This window comes from Myiozetetes cayanensis, unplaced genomic scaffold, assembly GCF_022539395.1.
Source record: "Myiozetetes cayanensis isolate MyiCay16 unplaced genomic scaffold, myiCay2020 scf6-25, whole genome shotgun sequence".
Taxonomy (NCBI): domain Eukaryota; kingdom Metazoa; phylum Chordata; class Aves; order Passeriformes; family Tyrannidae; genus Myiozetetes; species Myiozetetes cayanensis.
In genome coordinates this window covers 303,522-320,684 of record NW_026087853.1, presented here as the reverse complement: position 1 = coordinate 320,684, position 17,163 = coordinate 303,522, and the positions used below count along the sequence as shown (strand labels likewise).

The 17,163-nt window shown below is 57.4% G+C and overlaps 3 protein-coding genes across 3 annotated transcripts in view; 2 read left to right on the top strand and 1 right to left on the bottom strand.

The window, feature by feature from the left end:
- The window catches only part of PSMC6 (proteasome 26S subunit, ATPase 6), a 246,791-nt gene that overhangs the window by 117,502 nt on the left and 112,126 nt on the right, over positions 1-17,163 (top strand). The window lies entirely within an intron of this gene.
- GNPNAT1 (glucosamine-phosphate N-acetyltransferase 1) overlaps positions 4,322-17,163 on the bottom strand; it is a 152,159-nt gene continuing 139,317 nt past the window's right edge. The window contains exon 7 of the transcript XR_007631515.1: positions 4,322-4,371. The gene's annotated coding sequence lies outside the window, so the exon portion shown is untranslated. The remainder of the gene's footprint in view (positions 4,372-17,163) is intronic.
- Positions 9,519-12,670, top strand: LOC126650855 (prostaglandin D2 receptor-like). Its single transcript, XM_050336143.1, has 2 exons — positions 9,519-10,337; positions 12,404-12,670. The coding sequence occupies exons 1-2, from the start codon at positions 9,519-9,521 to the stop codon at positions 12,668-12,670; spliced, it is 1,086 nt and encodes a 361-aa protein (XP_050192100.1).

Below are 17,163 nucleotides of genomic sequence, written 5' to 3'. Positions count from 1 at the left end.
GGGGCTGGGGATGGATCTGGCCTGACCCAGAAGACACCACCCTCCCACCCCCCCACCTTGGACACTCCCAACTCTCTCTGCTAAAAAGGGAAAACCAGGACAAACCACTCCTCATGCTCCTGCCAGATGTGGCTGCCGGGGGGTGGAGGGGCCGGCACCTCCCTGCCCTGCTGAAGGCTCGTCCTCACCCTGGGCTCCCAGCGAGGACGAGGAAGGGCAGAGGAATCCCTGGTGCAGAGGCTGCTCCAGGCAGGAAATCCCGGCAGCCCCTTCTTTCCCAAGCCTGGCAGCCCTGGGATCGCTGAGCTGCGGCCGGCAGAGATAAGGGAAGCAGCAGGAAACGTGAATCTCTCCTGGGGCAGTCGGGAAAGGAAGAGTGATTCCCGGTGACGGGAGCGGGGCTGGGAGTGCAGCAGCAAGCAAAGGCTCACAGGATGCACCGGGACCGTTCGGCGTTTCGGGATGTTTGGGGAGGAGCAGGGCTGGGATGAGAGCAGGGCTCTGTGGGCAGTGTCCCGTTGCCAGCTGGGTTAGTGGGTCACAGTAATAATGCCCTTGGAGCATTTCTCCTCTTGGATGTTGGAAACCAGTCCTGCTCAAGGTCAGGCTGTTTGGCAGGAAGGGCCACAAACCAGTGCCTTGAACAACCCCTTGGTCCTGGCAGGAAAGGGCTCTCACAGAGCACCCCTGAGCTCCCTGGATCAGCACACACAAGTGTTCTGGATTCATGGTCTAAGAAAGAGAGATGTCTGTGGGGTTCCTCCTTGTAGAATCAGGGATTTGTTTAGTTTGGAATAACCCTCTAAGATCATCCAGTCCAACCATTCCCCCAGCACTGCCAAGGCCACCACTGGCCTCATGTCCCCAGGTGCCACATCCACAGGGCTTTTAAATCCCTCCAGGGACAGAAACTTCTCCACTGCTCTGGGCAGCTGTGCCAGGGCTGGATAACCCTTTCTAGGAAGAAATTTTCCCTAATATCCCATCTAAACCTCCTCTGGCACAACTTGAGGCCGCTTCCTCTCATGCATCACTTGTTACCAGGGAGAAGATCCCGACTCCCACCTGGCTACAGCCTCCTGCCAGGGAGTTGTAGAAAGAAAATCCCTGCATCCTTAATAACTGGAATCTGTCAGATAAACTCAGCCCAACCTCACAGCAGCATCTCTGAAAATCTATAAAACCAGACAAAATAAAGAGAGACCCCATGAAGTGCCCTCTTGCCCCAGAAGTTGGGCACGGCCTTCAGTTTGAGCTCAACCCTCACGAACCATCTGAGAATCCACAGTTGGTGGTTTCCAGCTTTCCAACAGCAGGAACAACCTCTGCATTGTGTCAGGGACAAAGGGGGAATCACTGGGTGGTCGTGCCCCTCCTGTGGGGTGGTTCCACTTCCCTCGGGCCGTGTCAAGGGATCTCTCCCGCTGATCCCATCCCTGGCTCCTGGCTGGGCTCACTGCCTTCCCTGCGGCTGTTTCCTTTCCCAGGAGCATCCCACAGGGTGCTGACAGCAGGGAAGCTGTGACAGCAGGACAGATTCCCACCCAGCTCTCGACATCTCCATTTTTGGGAACGGTTCTCATTAAGTTTGGTCTCGATTCCTTGACTCAGCTTCGCTTCATGACTCACCATTTTTTCCCTCCAGCCCACTGCAGGGACACCCTTCCTGGGGGGTCCAGGGATGGACCAGGAGGCACATCAGGACTTGCTGAGGTGCATCCTCAGGGATATCCACCCCTGCTGCAGGCGATTTCCATCCTCAGGCTCCATCCCACACGCTCCAGCTGCCACCCAGCACAGATCTTTCTGCCCGGGGTATCAGGGATGTTCTGGGAGAGAGGTTGTACTTATGGAGAGCTGGGAAGATGGAGTGTGGACCACACACGAGTCCACAGTGTGGAAAACCAAGGTTTTTATAGAAAGAGGAGGGTTTCTTGGCCCTGGGCACTTTGGACTGAGAAGAAACACGGGAAGTGTTTCAGTGCATGGAGAGAAGGAAGGCCAGGCTAGATTGGGCTTGGAGCAACCTGTTCTATTGAAAGGTGTCCCTGCCCAAGGCAGGGGTTTGGAATGGGATGAGCTTTAAGGTCCCTTCCAACCCAAACCATTCTAGGACTCTACGAATTAAAGCTGCTGAGTCCTCCCAGCTGGAAAGTGGAGCTTGGATCTCCCAGTGCCCTGGAGAGCTGAAGACTCACTGGATGGAAACATCACTCCCTCATGGAAAAGCTTTCTGAGACATCTGAGCCTCAGCCCAAAGAATTGCTCCAGGTTTCAGAATGCATTTTAAGACATAAAGGTAAAGAAAAGAGGGTTGTTGTGTTTTTTTTTTTAATCTCTAGGGCTCTCCTTCCTTCCTTCCTCTCTCTAAATATTGCTGCAAACTGTTTTTGCTACGGCAGCTGCCGGATGAGCCGGCGGATCCCCGGGAGCCCCCCGCACTGCCGGTGTTCCAGGAGCTCAGCACACAGCTCACAACTGTGCCTGACACTGACTGATTCCTGCTCCCTGTTTCCCCCCAGGATTAGCCACAAGCTCCATATTTGGTCCAGGCTCCAGCAAATTCCCTGGCAGAGGGGATTTCGTCTGCCAGGCAGGGGAGCCCAGAGGGGTTTGTGCTGGGGCTGGGAGCGTCCATCCATCAGGAGGGAGTGGATTCATGGTAAAGATAACATCAACCTATGTTTCCAGGAGTCCTGTGTTTTTCCCTGCAGCACAAAGCACAGCAGACACAGATTGCCTGGCCCCATCACTCCTGATAGCACAGAAAAACAGAATTACCTGAGCTGGAAGGGATGCACAAGATCATCGAGTCCAACTCCTGGCTCTGCACAGGACACCCCAACAATCCCACTCTATCCCTGAGAGCATTGTCCAAACACTCCTGGAGCTCTGGCAGCTTTGGGGCTGTGGCCACTTCCATGGAGAGCCTGTTCCAATGCCTAGGGAAAGAACCTTTTCCTAATATCCAACCTAAACCGCCCCTGACACAGGTCCAATCCTGCCCCATCCCAGGGCTCTGATCCCAACACACCCTGGCCTGAGCTGCTGCAGCTTTGAGGCTCTTCCCTGGATGTTTATATCCTGAATTAAGAGTTTGCTGCAGGATTAGGCTTTATTTGCTGTATGGATTAGGTACCCCTGAAATCTGCCCAGCTTCTCCCGATCCTGGAGTGGGCAGGGAGTCATAGAATCCCAGAAACCCAGAATAGTTTGGGTTGGAAGGGACCTTAAAGCCCATCTAATTCCACCTCCCTGCCATGGGCAGGGACACCTTCCACTAGACCAGCTCCCAGGGGAGCTGGGACCCCATGGCTTGCCCTGGGAGCACCATCAGGGATGGGGTTCAGCCCTTCCCATGGCTCTAACAAATCCCAGGCTCTCCCCAAAAACCTCTTTCCAGCTCATCTCTCTCCTCGCCCGACCTCCCTGGGCCTCCAGCCCTGACCCCTGCAGCCCCCGAGCGCTCCGGGGTGACTAATCCCAGCAATTAGCCTCGTTCCCTGCTTTATCTGCTTCCTGCCTTTGTCTCCCACTGACAGCCTCCCCGAGCAAACATGCTTTCCAGCCGCATTTTCCAGGCTCCGGCTCTCCTGCCAGCCTTTGTCCCGCGGAGCCTCTCCGGGCCGGGTGAAGAGGTTATTCTCTCCCGACACGTGTCCCTTCCATCTGCCGTGACCAAAATCCAGCCCCCCAGCAGTGCCGAGGTCGCCCGGCCCCCCCTCCCCGGCAGAGGACGGAGCAGCTCCCGCTGGAGGCGGGAGGATTTGTTCTTTAAATTGAAGACGGATGCAGCCCCGGCGGCGTTCCATGCTGAAAGGGATTTTAGGGCTGAGCGATCCGGCTAAATGGGGACAAGAGGGCTCGGGGTAGTTGGAAAATTCAATGGGAAACAGCAAAACACATGGGCAGCACATTTGGGAGCGGCCTCCTCCGCCCAGGCCAGGGTCTGCGGACCCACGGAGGTTCAGAGGGTTGTAAGTCCTCACACATGTGGGCTTCACCAGCCTAAAGCAGCCAACCAGCCTGCTTGCATTTAATTATTGTCATTTTTCATGCTATGTTATTTAATTTTTTTTCAGTTCAGGATCCTTCTCCTGTTAAAGTGAGCTTCTAGTTCTCCTGAGAATTTTTGCCATGTAGTGAGGAATGAAAGAAGGAAGAGGGAAGGAAAGAAGGCAAGAAGGATCACAGAACCCTAGAAGGGTCTGGGTTGGAAGGGACCTTAAAGCTCATCCAGTTCCAACTTCTACCATGGGCAGGGACACCTTCCACTAGCCCAGGTTGCTCCAACACTCATCCAGCTTGGCCTGGAACAGTTCCAGGGATCCAGGGGCAGCCACAGCTTCTCTGGGCAACCTGTGCCAGGGCCTCACTGCCCTCATGGCCAAGAATTCCCAGTATCTCATCTCACCCTGCCCTCTGCCAGTGGGAAGCCATTCCCCCTTGTCCCCAGTCCCTCTCCAGCTCTCCTGGAGCCCCTTTAGGCCCTGCAAGGGGCTCTCAGGTCTCCCTGGATCCTTCTCTTCTCCAGGTGAACCCCCCAGCTCTCCCAGCCTGGCTCCAGAGCAGAGGGGCTCCAGCCCTCGGAGCATCTCCATGGCTTCCTCTGGACTTGCTCCAACAGCTCCATGTCCTTCTGTTGTTCCCCGGAGCTGGAGGCAGCTCTGCAGGGAGGGGTCTCACCAGAGCAGAGAGGGAAGAAAAAGAAGAAGGAAAGGAGGAGAGGAGGGAAGCCAAGGAGCTGCGGCTTCGGGACAAGTCTGGCATCGCTCGGCAGCGCTGCCGGGCGGGGAAGGATGGGATGAGAGGGGATGGATGGGGCGGGGAGCGGGGATGGTCCCGCGTCCGGCGATTCCAGCGATCCCGGCTGCCCGCTGCCGCCGCCTGCCGCCCGCGCGGGGCTGCGCACCGGGACACGCACCCGCGGAACAGCAGGACCCCTCCCTGTGCCCCCGCACCCCCCCGGTGGTCCCTGCTCACACCCACGGGTGGCACAGCCCGGCACCCACAGGTGACGATCAGAGACAGCCCAGACATGCACACGCCTGAACCCTCACACACGCACAGCTGCCTCCTTTCCCTTTCCTTTCCTTTTCCCTTTCCTCTTTCTTTTCCTCTTCTTCCTTCTTTCTTTTCCCCTTTCCTTTCCCTTCCCGAAATTTTCTTTCATTTCCTTTCCTGAAACTTCCTTTCCTTCTTTCCTTCCCTCTCCCCCTTCAACCCACTCTTCCTCCCCAACCCAGAGGTGATCCCCTCCTGCTCTCCCTGCCGTTGCCCTGATCCCAGACACTCTCCCGCAACTCCCTGCACCCACCGGCACCCTCCCGACTCCCCCCCGTGCCCGGATCCCGCCGCGGGGCCGCGTGTGGTGCAGCCGCCCAGGGACTCTCCCTTGGTTGCGTTGGAAACACCACCGAGCCCCAAACACTTTCCTTGCCCGTTCCGATCATCCCACAGCTGGGACAACCCCTACTCCGGGCAGGGCTTGTGCAACTGGGAAGCGTTGCTCCATAGCCCCCTTCCTGCCCAAAGCCTTCCCACCCCCGGGGCTGCTTTCTTTCCCGTTGTTTTCCTCCCCCTGGCAGACCTGGCAGGATTGCAGCCCCCCGAAACGCAGCGGGAGGAGGTGGCTGCAGCCCCTGGATCCCCCATGGGACGAGCCCGCGGCTCTCGGCAGAATTCCCAGCTTCCCAGGGCTGTTTTCTCCTCTGGGACGAGCCCGCTGCAATAGCACAGCTGGAAGCAATCGGCAGGATTTCACCCGGTGACTCAGAGCGGGTCTGTTGTCTTCCCAAATCCGAGGGACCGAGCAGCCCCCCAGAACTCCCCCCTCCCGGGGACACTGTGACAGTCAGGATGGAGGGACACGGAGGCCAGACCTGCCTCTGTCTGTCAATTTAAATCAGGGTGTTTGGGTGTGTTTAAGATTTCAGGTGCACCTTCCCAGCAAAGAAATCCCGCAGTTCTCTGAGGAAAAACTCCGGGGTATCAGCACCGTGCGGGTTCCCCATCCCTGTGTTCCGATCCCAGGACGCGGGACCCTGGGTGCCTCCCCAGCCTGTCAGTGCATCATTTGGACAACGGGAACACCCACCCGCCCACTCCGGGGAGCTGCGAATCCCCAAATCCCGCCGCCTGCCTGGAAAGAGTGAAAGGCTTAAATAGCCTGGTGGGTGTTTAGTCTGGGGAAACCGGAGCTGGGCAAGACGTGTGGGAAAGGACACTGGGGAGGGGAAGGCGATGCTCTGGTGCCCGGGAAGGACAGAAAGATGAGTGAGGAAGCACCAGCCGGTGTTAATCCAGTGCTCCCGAGGAGGGAAGAGGTTGGCTCCTCTCCGCAGGACTCTCTCCCAGCCCTGTTTGCTCCGCATGCGAATATCCAGGAGGAGCTGCCAAAGCCGCCGCTCCCGGCCAGCCGCGTCCCTCCATCCGGCTCCGGCCGCTGCCAAAACCCTCCGCGTCTAACGAGCTCTAAATTAGGTTATTCAGACACTGCCACAAACACTTCCAAAGGGAGCGCTGAGCCGGAGGAAAGGCGAGAAAATCCCAGTGCGGCCGCAGCGGGCTGTGCCGCTGACAAAGAGCAGGCGGACACGGCTTCTCCCGGCAGCAGCGGCTCTTTGCGAAAAGCCTGGCTTGGCAATAACGGGGAAAAGCGGTGGGACAGGCACCTACTCTCCACCCCGAGGAGAAGCCGTAGGGAGCCAGTAAGAGTTTTGGGAAAAAAAAAAAAAAAAAAAAAAAAAAAAAAAAAAAAAAAAAAAAAAAAAAAACACAAAAAACCAACTAAAATTCCTTGTGGGTGCTTCAAGTTTTTCCAGCTCCTCATTTGTTTCTGGGGTTTGTGGCTGCTCTTTCTTCCGCTTCGGGTTGTTTTTATCCTGGAATGTGACCGGCGAGAAGGGGGTCACGTCGGAAGGGTGACGAACGGCAGGGATTCGTCATGCGGGGTGATGAGACTTTCTCAAAATCGTTTTCGCCTCCCCAAATAGCTACAATATATGCAAATGAACCCAAAGAAAAGGGGACGCGGTGCATCTGGCTGCCCACGCTGGGTTCTCTCCCCGGGGAGACGGAGGAGGGAGATGTCTGCGGTCACACCTATCCCGGCTCCGAGGGGGATCCCCCCCTCTCCGCAGAGGAGGATGGCCGCTGTGGCCAGCTTTGCTCAGCGTCAGACCCTCCAGCAGCTGGGGAAGGAATTGGGATCAGGTGAAAGCTCTGCCAGGCTGCTCTGACATCCCCAGCCACCTCTGCCCTGGGTGGCTGCCTCCTGTGCCTGTGCCCGGCGCCTTGGAGGCATAGCCAGACCAGGAGATGGTCCCAAAAAACCTTCTCCATGCCAGGCTTTCCCCATCGAATAGTGCAAGGACAGGAACAGCAGCATCTCCTGGTCCTTTGGGGTTTCCAGCCACAGATGGTGCAACAAGGGGCAACACCCACCCAGCCCAAAAGGGACTATTTTTGTCACGGTTCTTCCTTCTCCTCTTGTCAAGCAACGCATTTCTGCTGACTTTGGCCTTCTGGTGGCTGTCAAGGAACTTCCCAGTGGTGATGGAGACATCCAGCACTTCTCCATCAAAAGAGATGCTGGAGTGTGAAGTGTCAGTGCTTAGCTGGCAGCACATCCCTGGGATAGTCACAGAATCCCAGAATGGTTTGGGATGGGAGGGACCTTAAAGCCCATCTCATTCCATACCCCTGCCGTGGGCAGGGACACCTTCCACTGTCCCAGGTTGCTCCAAGCCCCATCCAACCTGGCCCTGGCATTTCCAGCACTGCAGCAGGGCTGGCACCAATTACTCCAGGGATCATGACAGTCATTGTCCTCCTGGTAAATCAGCTCTCCAAAACTCTGCTTCCCAATCTTCACCCAGGGGAAAACCTGAGGGATTCCACCACATCTTTCCCTTTCTCCCCACCTCTGGGATCACCACAGGGAGCTGACAGCAGTTGGTGGGTGCTGCTCCAGGACCCAGGGTGCTGGACCAGCTAAAGAAGGCAGAGGGTGTGTATTCCAGGCACCGTTTTGGGGGATATCACTCGGATTCCTTCCCAGGGCTGGCTGAATTTCCTCTCCCCCTGGCCCCAGGCAGGAAGCAGCTCCTGGATTCACGTTCAGCCCTAGTGAGGGCAGCACTTCAACACCAATCGTTGTCCAGAGCTGAGCTGCAACGAGTTTTGCCTTCCAGAACTGGGACTTTCACCGGCACAGCCACAAACAGTCCCTACCCTCTCTGCAGGAGAAGTCACGAGTTCCCTTCACGCAGTGTAAGAACTGCAGCCCATCACTAAAACATGCCATGCTGATGTCTGGGCCCTTAGACTTCCTTTCCCACCCCTCCTGTCATCTTGATACTTCCCTGTGCTTCATGTACACTCATCCAGCACAGCAAAGAGGGGCCTGAAAGCAGACAAGACACGGTTTCATGCTTATTCATCATCACATGCATCCTGCAAGGTGGTGCATGTGTTATGCAGTGGAGTTTCTGTGGTTAGAAACCCCTCTGCTTTTCCTGGAAGAAGCTCTGGGGGCTTTTCCTGGAGTTTGCTGGTGGGACAGAGGAGCACTGGCGTGGGCTGGGGTAAGAGGGGGCTCAGCAGAGGTGCCACCACACGGCAGGTGTGTGGGATGAGGTGCAGGTAGAAGTGGTACCTGGTCGGGTTGAATCATGTCACAGAATCACAGACTGGTTTGGGTTGGAAGGGACCTGAAAGATCATCCAGTTCCAACCCCCCTGCAATAGGCAGGGACACCTTCCACTAGATCAGGTTGCTCCAAGCCCTGTGACACCCCCAGGGACTCAGCCCCAGCGCCCTGTCCTCTGTCACCCCACTAAAGTCTCAGCCCCCCTTACCGATAACTCCTCGCCGTGTGCTTGGACCCAACGCCCTTACCCGTGACCACCCCCGGGGCTCAGCCCTGTCCCCTTTCCGGCACCCCCCGCTCCCGAGGGGCTCAGATGCAGCTCCCTCCCTTCCAGTGCCTAATCCCGGAGCCCCTCCCCTGTAATCCCCCCGGCACTCACTCCTGGCCCCTTCCCCTCCCTCTTCCCGGGAACCGCGGCTCTCCCGGGGTAGCAGCGCATCCCCCTCCCCGCAGCCGCGCTCCGACGGCCGGGGCGGGCCGGGCGGCGAGAAGGGGCCGTCCCGGGGGCCGTGCCCGGCTGTACCGCACCTCCTTCCCTTCTCCCTCCTCCTCCTTCCTCCCTCCTCCCTCCGCGGGGACCGCCCGCCCCGCTGGGACAGTCGCCGCCGGCAGCCGCGGCGCGGTGCGGTGCGGGACATCCATCCCAGCTCGCTGCGGGACGTCCATCCAATCTCGTGGCGGTGCGGGACATCCATTCCATCCCGGGACAGTGCGGGACATCATCATCCCATCCCAGTGCGGTGCGGGACATCATCCCATCCCGGCGCGGTGCGGGACACTCATCTCGCTCAGCCCAGTGCGGCGCGGGCCATCCCAGCGCAGAACGGGACATCCACTCTCCCGTCCCGCTGCGGGCCACCCCGGCATGGAGACGAAGGGCTACCAGTGCCGCAGCAGCCGCTACATCGAGAGCGGGCAGTCGGCCGTGCCCAGCTCGGTGCTGTTCGCCGCCGGGCTTTTGGGGAACGTCCTGGCCTTGCTGCTGCTGGGTCAGCACCGGCGGCGTTCCCGGTCCCCCGGGGGCCGCCCGCCGCGGGTCTCGGCGTTCTACGTGCTGGTGACCGTGCTGGCCGTCACCGACCTGCTGGGCAAGTGCCTGCTCAGCCCCATCGTGCTGGCCGCCTACGCCTACAACCGCAGCCTCAGCGAGCTGGGGCCGGGCGGGCGCGGCGAGGACGAGCCGGGCGTCCTGTGCCAGCTCTTCGCCTTCCTCATGGCCTTCTTCGGGCTGGCCCCCACCCTGCTGCTGCTGGCCATGGCGCTGGAGTGCTGGCTGTCGCTGGGGCACCCCTACTTCTACCGGCGGCACCTCACCCGCCGGCTGGGGGTCGCGCTGGGGCCGGCGGCGGGCGGGCTGTGCGCGCTGTTCTGCGCCCTGCCCCTGCTGGGCTTCGGGGTGCCCATGCAGTACTGCCCGGGCACATGGTGCTTCATCCGCATGGCCGGCGGGGGCCCGCGGGAGCTGGGCTTCCCCGTGCTCTACGCCGGCCTCATGGGGCTGCTGGTGGTGGCCATCGGCGCCTGCAACGTGAGCAGCATGAGGCACCTGTACGGCATGGCCCGCCGGCAGCCCCGCAGAGGGGCACCCCCAGCCGCCGCCGCCCCCCGCATGGAGGAGCTCGACCACCTCGTCCTGCTCGGGCTCATGACCGTCCTCTTCACCGTCTGCTCCCTGCCGCTCATCGTGAGTAATCCCGGCGGCCCCCTCCTCCTGAGGGCACCCCCTGGCCAGTCCCAGCCCCCTTCCTACGACCCCGGGAGCTCGGGTGGTTGATTTACCGCCCCACCCCCACAGCCCCCCCCTTAAAATACCTGCCACCCCTTCCCCAGGTTAACTCCCTTGGGAAATAATCCTTCCTCACCACCACCTCCTTCCAAGGAGGTTGGATTTGCCCCCCTTGGAATAGCCTCTCACTCTGTCCGGGGGGGTCAGGCCATTGCCTAAAACTCCTTAGAACAACCCTCACCTCCCCCCCGCAATCACCATTCAGTCCTGGGGTGCTCAAACTCTTGATTTTTCCCTTTGAAATAAAATCTGGCACCACCTCCTGCTTCTGGGATCTCAGGGCAGTACTTCGTGCCCCTCTAAATACTCCAACACTCTACCCACAGAACTGCCTAAAATCCCTTGGAATAAACCCCCCATCATCACCACCCACTCCGGGGGGGGGGGTCAGGCCGTTGCTTTAGGCCCTTGGAATAAGCCCTGGCACCACTACCCACACCCAGAGGTGTGTGGGGGTTCATTACTTTAGTCCCCTCTGAATAACCCATCCCTATTCTCCTGCCTCCGAGGTTCAGGTCACTGCTTTAATCCCCTTGGAATAAGCCCTCCTGGCACCACCATCCCATTTCTGGGAGGCTGCCCACCCTCAACACCAAGACCATGTCCCCAGTCCTTAATTTATTGCTTTAAACCTCATGGAAACCCCTCCCCTCCCCCCCCATAACCATCACTCTGTGCCAGAGGTGTCAGGGGAGTCGGATAATTACTTTTCCCCCTCTCTGAGTGTCCCCCACCCTGATCCAAGGGATGTGGCTGTTGCTTTAACCCCTTGTCCTGGGATGGGAAGGGTTAATTCATTGCTCTAATCCTGCTGGAATAACCACAACACCCCCAGCGCCCTGTCCTGGGGGTTGATTTGTTGCTCAAACTTCCTTGGAATATCCTCATGCAACACAACCCTTCCCTGGGGAGGGTCAGATCATTCCATTGCCCCCCCCCCCCCCCAGAATACCCACTCTGCCCCCAGGGGTTAGTTCATTGCTTTAACCCCCCTGGAATAACCCCTCCATCACCACCCCTCTGTTCCTTTGGGGTTGCCCCAGAGGTGTTTAAGTTTTGGGAGGATGTCAGTTAGACATTAGCATTAGACCCTTCAGTAATCCCCCCATTCCCAGCCCCCTGTCCCAAAGGTGCTGAGTAGACCCTTTGAACTGCACTGGATTTCATGACCTGGGGGAAATACCCCCTGAAATCCCCCCATTTCTTCCCCAGGAATGGGTGTCCTGCTGGTAGGGTGGGGATGGGAGACCCTCAGTGTGGCAGAGCCTTTGTTGCCCCCACTCCAAGTCCTGGGGCCAGATCCTGCAGCCCCACTTTGGTATCACCCTCTGTGGGCAGAGCCAGTGCCACAGGGGGGGCTCCCCGAGATCAGGGTGGGGTTGGGTCTGTAGGTGCTGCCACTGCCCTGGTTGACAACTTCCACCTCCTTTTCCTGTTCACTCTATCACCTCTGGAATCAAATAATGACACATCAGCCACCCAACAGCCCTGGCACAACTCCCTTATGCTGGTTTTGTGATCACCTCAGTGAAAACCCCGTGGTGCTCAAACAACCAGGCTGAATCCCTGCCAAGATCCTCAGACAAGCAGGGTGAATCCCTGCCAAGTTATCCAGTCCAGTATCCACGGCAGGGGGGGCAGGGCAGCATAAGCAGGGTGCCCCAACCTGCACCCACTGCTGCAGCCCGTGGAGGTTGAATGCTTCCGTCATCCACGAAACAATCCCAAGTCACCTCGGGGTTGGAGAGGGGCCACCTCTCCAGCTCTAACATCCTGGCCCTGCCATAACCACCCCTGATCCAGCCCCAGCTCCCAGCTGGATCTGCCACCCACAGCATGTGTGATGTGTAGGGATGTCGGGGGTTAAAACTTCCTGTCCCCCGCAGGGATTTTTTTTTTTTTTTTTAATCTCTCCAAGGAGATCTTCCCTAATTTTCCCCCTATTTCCTTGATGTCTTTGCCAGATCCGGGCGTACATGGGGGCCTTCGCCGCCGACATCAACGAGAACGCCGATCTCAGCGCCCTGCGGTTCCTCTCCGTGAACTCCATCGTGGATCCCTGGGTCTTCATCATCTTCCGCACCTCCGTGTTCCGCTCGTTCGTCCGCAGGGTTTGCCGGAGGCTCCACTCCCGCAAATCCAGCCTGAAAGGGTCCGGCCTGGGCGGTGACGGCCAGTTCTGTCCCCCGGGCTGGCGCAGGACAGACCCGCCGCGGCTCGGCATCCCCTGAGATGTGGCTCTGGCACAAGCCGGCGGCTGCTGGTGAGGATGAGGAGCCCTCGGCCCCGCATTCCTGCCCTGGAGCATCCCGAGGCAGCAGAGGGCTGTGGCAGGGAGGGACAGCGTCCAGCTGGCGGCGAGGGGCGCTGCGAAGGGTTTCTGTCCCCTCCCCAGGCTGCGTTTCGCCCCGGAGAGGAAGCGGGGCGGGGCTCCCGGGTACCTGTGAATTTTCCGAGCAGCAGCGCTTTGTGGAGGGTTTGGGGAGCGCCCGGCTCCAGGAAAGCAGGAGGGGTTCGGTGTGTGGCTTCAGGGCAGGGAGGACACACAGGGAGGAGAACTGTGTGTGTGTGTCCCCATCGAATAAAGTGGTTCAGAGCCCTGTTCCGTGGCCTTGTCCTGTGAGTGATCCCCTCCCACCCCACGGGGGGGGTTATCTGGAGCTGGTTTGGGGTGTCCCTGGACTGGGTGAGGGTGGTGAGGGAACCCGTGGGGGTTTGGAGGCTCAGAAAGTTGAGCAGCATCTCCTGGTGTGACGAGGAGCCAGAGGATCCCTCCCCAGGATCCTCCATGTCCCCCGAGCAGGGCTGTGGTTTCTCTGCCGTTATCTTGCTCCTCTCTGGAAAATCGATTCCCCCGAGCGCTGCTGCTGCGTTTGTGTTACTCAGATGTACCTGTCCCGCTGTAATTATTTTAATTCAGTATTTATGATCATCCCAAGCCTTAATAAGAGCAATAATTGAGAGAACACAGAGCCTGGTACGAGCTCTCGGTGCAAGCGTGCAGGCGAACGATCATTTTAATGAAAGATCCATTTCCCCTCAATCACACGTTATTAGCTGGGTTTAATATCTGCCTCAAGTGACCATTTAGGCCAAAAAAATTACGATGACCAACTGCTCGGTGTCCTTGGAGGAGACAGGGAGAATATTTCCCTCTGTTTAGTTAAGCCTTGCAAGGTGTAGCCGTGTTCCTGCCCGCTTTCACGTGATGTTTGCTCTTGGTGTCAAATAGATTGTTTTTGAAGGAAGGAACTCTGTCTTGGGGCTTTCTGGAGGTGACCTGCTTGGGGTTGGCTCTGGCTGTTTGATCAGCCAGGTTTTCCCAGCTGGAGGAAAGGGAAGAGCTTTGTTCGGGGATGTTCTGGGGGGACCTTCAAGCTCCCCTGTCCGGTGTCTCTCCTCGAGGTTTTCTAAGGAGAGAGAAATGAAGTGAGGGTTGGTTCAGGGATTGGTTTCATGTTACTGGCTGGGTATTGACTTGGAGATGGCTCACGTGGGGCTGCAGAGTCAACAGCTCCGAGCCTGCGCCGTGGCTTTCCCTGGGCCTGTTCCATTGTGGCCGGATGAGGGAATGGTTCTGGAAAACCTTGCTGTCATCCCCCCTAACCTGGGATCTTTTTCAGTGTAGAAGTCCATTCTCCCCTCAGGATAGATGGACCAGGCATGGCCAGGCTGGGGGTGTTCAGTAACACAGAATCACAGAATTGTTAAGGTGGAAAAGACCTCCAGAGGTCACTGATCCAACAATTAACATGAGCCGTGGGTGCTCTGTGTGTGCCCAGGCTGGGACAGGGCGTCATCTGCCCATGATCCCAGTGAGGATTCACTCCCAGAGAGGCTTCAGGAGAGGTCTCTGCCCCAGGAGAGGTCTGCCCCGGAAAGGTCCCTGCTCTGGGAAAGGTCCCTGCCCTAGGAGAGGTCCCTGCCCCGGGAAAGGTCCCTGCCCCAGGAGGGGTCCCTGCCCCACAATACGTGTATTGAGGTCTCAGGGTAACCATGACCCACAGAAAGCAGTAATTAAATCAACACCAAACAAAACAGGTTCTTTATTAAGGTGGAATAACAGACTCCATCTGAGCCCTAAAATGATGCAAACACCACAGTCTGTAGCACATCCATGAGTTTATCATCACAGGAAAGAAACCCTGGAGCCACGAGCGCAGTGGGGGTTTGCAGGGTGACACCCCCCTGTCCCTGCAGCATCCCTGTGTCCCAGCTGGGACCATGCGAGTCCCAGTGACACGCTTAGACGGCTTGGGTAGCACTTTCAGTCGGAATTCTGCCCTTCCTGGTGTCCTACCTGCTGTGGGAGCAGACCTGGAGTCTCCAGCCGACCGCTGCTGCCTCCGGGCGAGCCAAGCGCCGGCTGCAGCCAACAGGGTTTGCAGTCGGGGCTGCGCGCCAGGGCGGCCTCCCAGCAGGCAAATCATCGCTCCTCGGCGTTCCTGGGGCCCGGGACTGCCGTATCCCCGTCCTCTCCAGAGATGGCAGCACGTCCCCAGCCAGGACTGCGCTCCCAGCCGGCCTGAGCACGAGGAGCGAGGAGGCGACGGATGTTCTCCATCCCGAACCGATCCCTCGGGCAAGCCGCTTTTTTAGTGCCCAAACGCTTATAGTTCGGGGCTCCGGAGGTTATGTCAAAGCTTAGATCCCCTTCTTCTTGCCGAGCTTGGGAAAAACGAAAATAAAAGGAAAATAAAGTAAAAATCAGATGAAAATTGAAATTAAAAAGTCCCAGCAACGCATGGTTTAGTCTTAAATGTTGCTAAAGAAGAACCAAAAAAGCCCAGGGGCTCAGGGATGTCCAGCCAAAGAGGTGAGAGCTGCTGTGGAGCCCTCTCTGATCCCATCCTCCTCCCAGGCTCCTTGCACTGCTCAGTCATTCCCCACGGGACCCCTCCGTGCCAGATCGCTCCCGTGCCAGCCATTCCCAGAGGGATGGACCTGATGCTTTAATGGAGGCAATAAAACGCTGCTCAGCTCGAGGACGTGTCTCACGCCAAACAGTGCTCTTTTTGGAGCCTGTTTTATGTCCCTGCCACCCTCCAGCACTACCCCATCCCACGCTGTCACTGGTGCCACCAGCATCACCTTCCCCCTGCATCCCTCTCCTTTCCTGGACTGGCTGGTTTGTTTCAGCTCACGAAATCCAGGCACAACTTTGCACAAGCTCATTTCCCGACAAATTGTTTAGTTCTTGCAAAGAGCCCTTTTTTTTTTTTTTTTTTTTTTTTATTGTCTGCCTGCATTTTTCAGCTATTCTGGAAGCAGGAAGGCACGTGCCTGGGCAGGCAGCAGTGCTGGGGCTGCCAGGCACCCCAGCCAGGGCTGTGAGGCACAAAACCAGCCCATAAGTGGGTTGAATTATTTTTTAACCCATGGATAACAAGCCAGGGCACTGAAACCCTGACCTGTTTCGCCAGGGGAGCGAGTGAGGCTGTTGGCATGAGATAAGGGACGGGGATGGGAAGGCTTGGTAAGAAAAATGATGTCTGCCTTTGCTAAAAATGAGTCAGATGGGTTTTGGTTTAAATGAATTGAAACCCACCCCTCCAAGTCCATCCTGCCACGCACAGGAGGGCTGGTCCCTTCCACGTCCACAGTGCCACAGCCACCCTTTAAAACCCACCAGGGATGGAGCAGGATCCCAACACCCTCCCCAGCCACAGGCACAAAACTCCACAGGTTGAGTCCTCCATATGAAATTCATGAAGCTTTCCTACAAACCCAGAGTGTTCTCTCCAACTGGGCCCACCCTGGAAATCTTCTCTTAGGGAAAGCGATGCCAATGACCCTTGGGAGGATGTACGAGGTGCTGGAGCACGTCCAGAGAAAGGAACTGAGCTTGGAAAGAGTCTGGAGCACCAGGAACAGCTGAGGGAGCTGGGGTGGGGCTCAGCCTGGAGAAAAGGAGGCTCAGGGGGGACCTTCTGGCTCTGCAACTCCCTGACAGGATGGGGAGCCAGTAGGGGTTGGGCTTTTCTTCTGACTGACAAGTGACAGGACAAGAGGAAATGGCTTCAAATTGCACGAGGGATGGTTTAGATTGGATATTATGGAAAATTTCTTCATGGAAAAGGTTGTCCAGCCCTCACACAGGCTGCCCAGGGCAGGAGTGGAATCCCCATCCCTGGAGGGACTTAAAAGCCGCGTGGATGTGGCACTTGAGGACATGGGGCAGTGGTGGTCTTGGCAGTGCTGGGGGAATGGTTGGACTGGATGATCTTAGAGGGCTTTTCCAACATAAACAATTCTGAGTTTCTATATGGACCTTGTTAGGGGCAAGACACATGAGCTAAACGTGGAAGCAAAGGAAGAAAACAAACCCTTCCCAAGAAACGGACAAATTGTACCAAGCGGTTTGTTCCTGGTTTTGAGCTCAGAAGGGGGAATAAAAGAAAACAAAAGCCCAGCAATTTTCTTATTATTGAAAAAAAAAAAAAAAAATCCCATCAGAGACAACTGTCAGTTGAGAAGCCTGAAACCCCAGATGGGTATTTAAGGCTCCATTAGCTGCCAGGAAAATGAGCTCCAGAAGAAGCCAAAACTCCTTCCTGAGCTGTGACACGGAGCACCAGAAAGGAGTGGGAGGCTGGGAAAAGCCTTGGAGCAATCCCCCTACGGGGTGCCTACTTCTTGGAAAAGGTCTCCAGGCGTGCAGATTGGAGCTGTGTGGGTAGGTCAGGGCAGGATTCAGCCTCAGCTCCTTTTTTAACCTGAATTT

Bases quoted from the DNA above. Each gene is read 5' to 3' on its own strand.
- LOC126650855 (XM_050336143.1), top strand. From the start codon at position 9,519: ATGGAGACGAAGGGCTACCAGTGCCGCAGCAGCCGCTACATCGAGAGC. The intron at 10,338-12,403 runs GTGAGTAATCCC...TGTCTTTGCCAG, and splicing joins TCTGCTCCCTGCCGCTCATC to ATCCGGGCGTACATGGGGGC.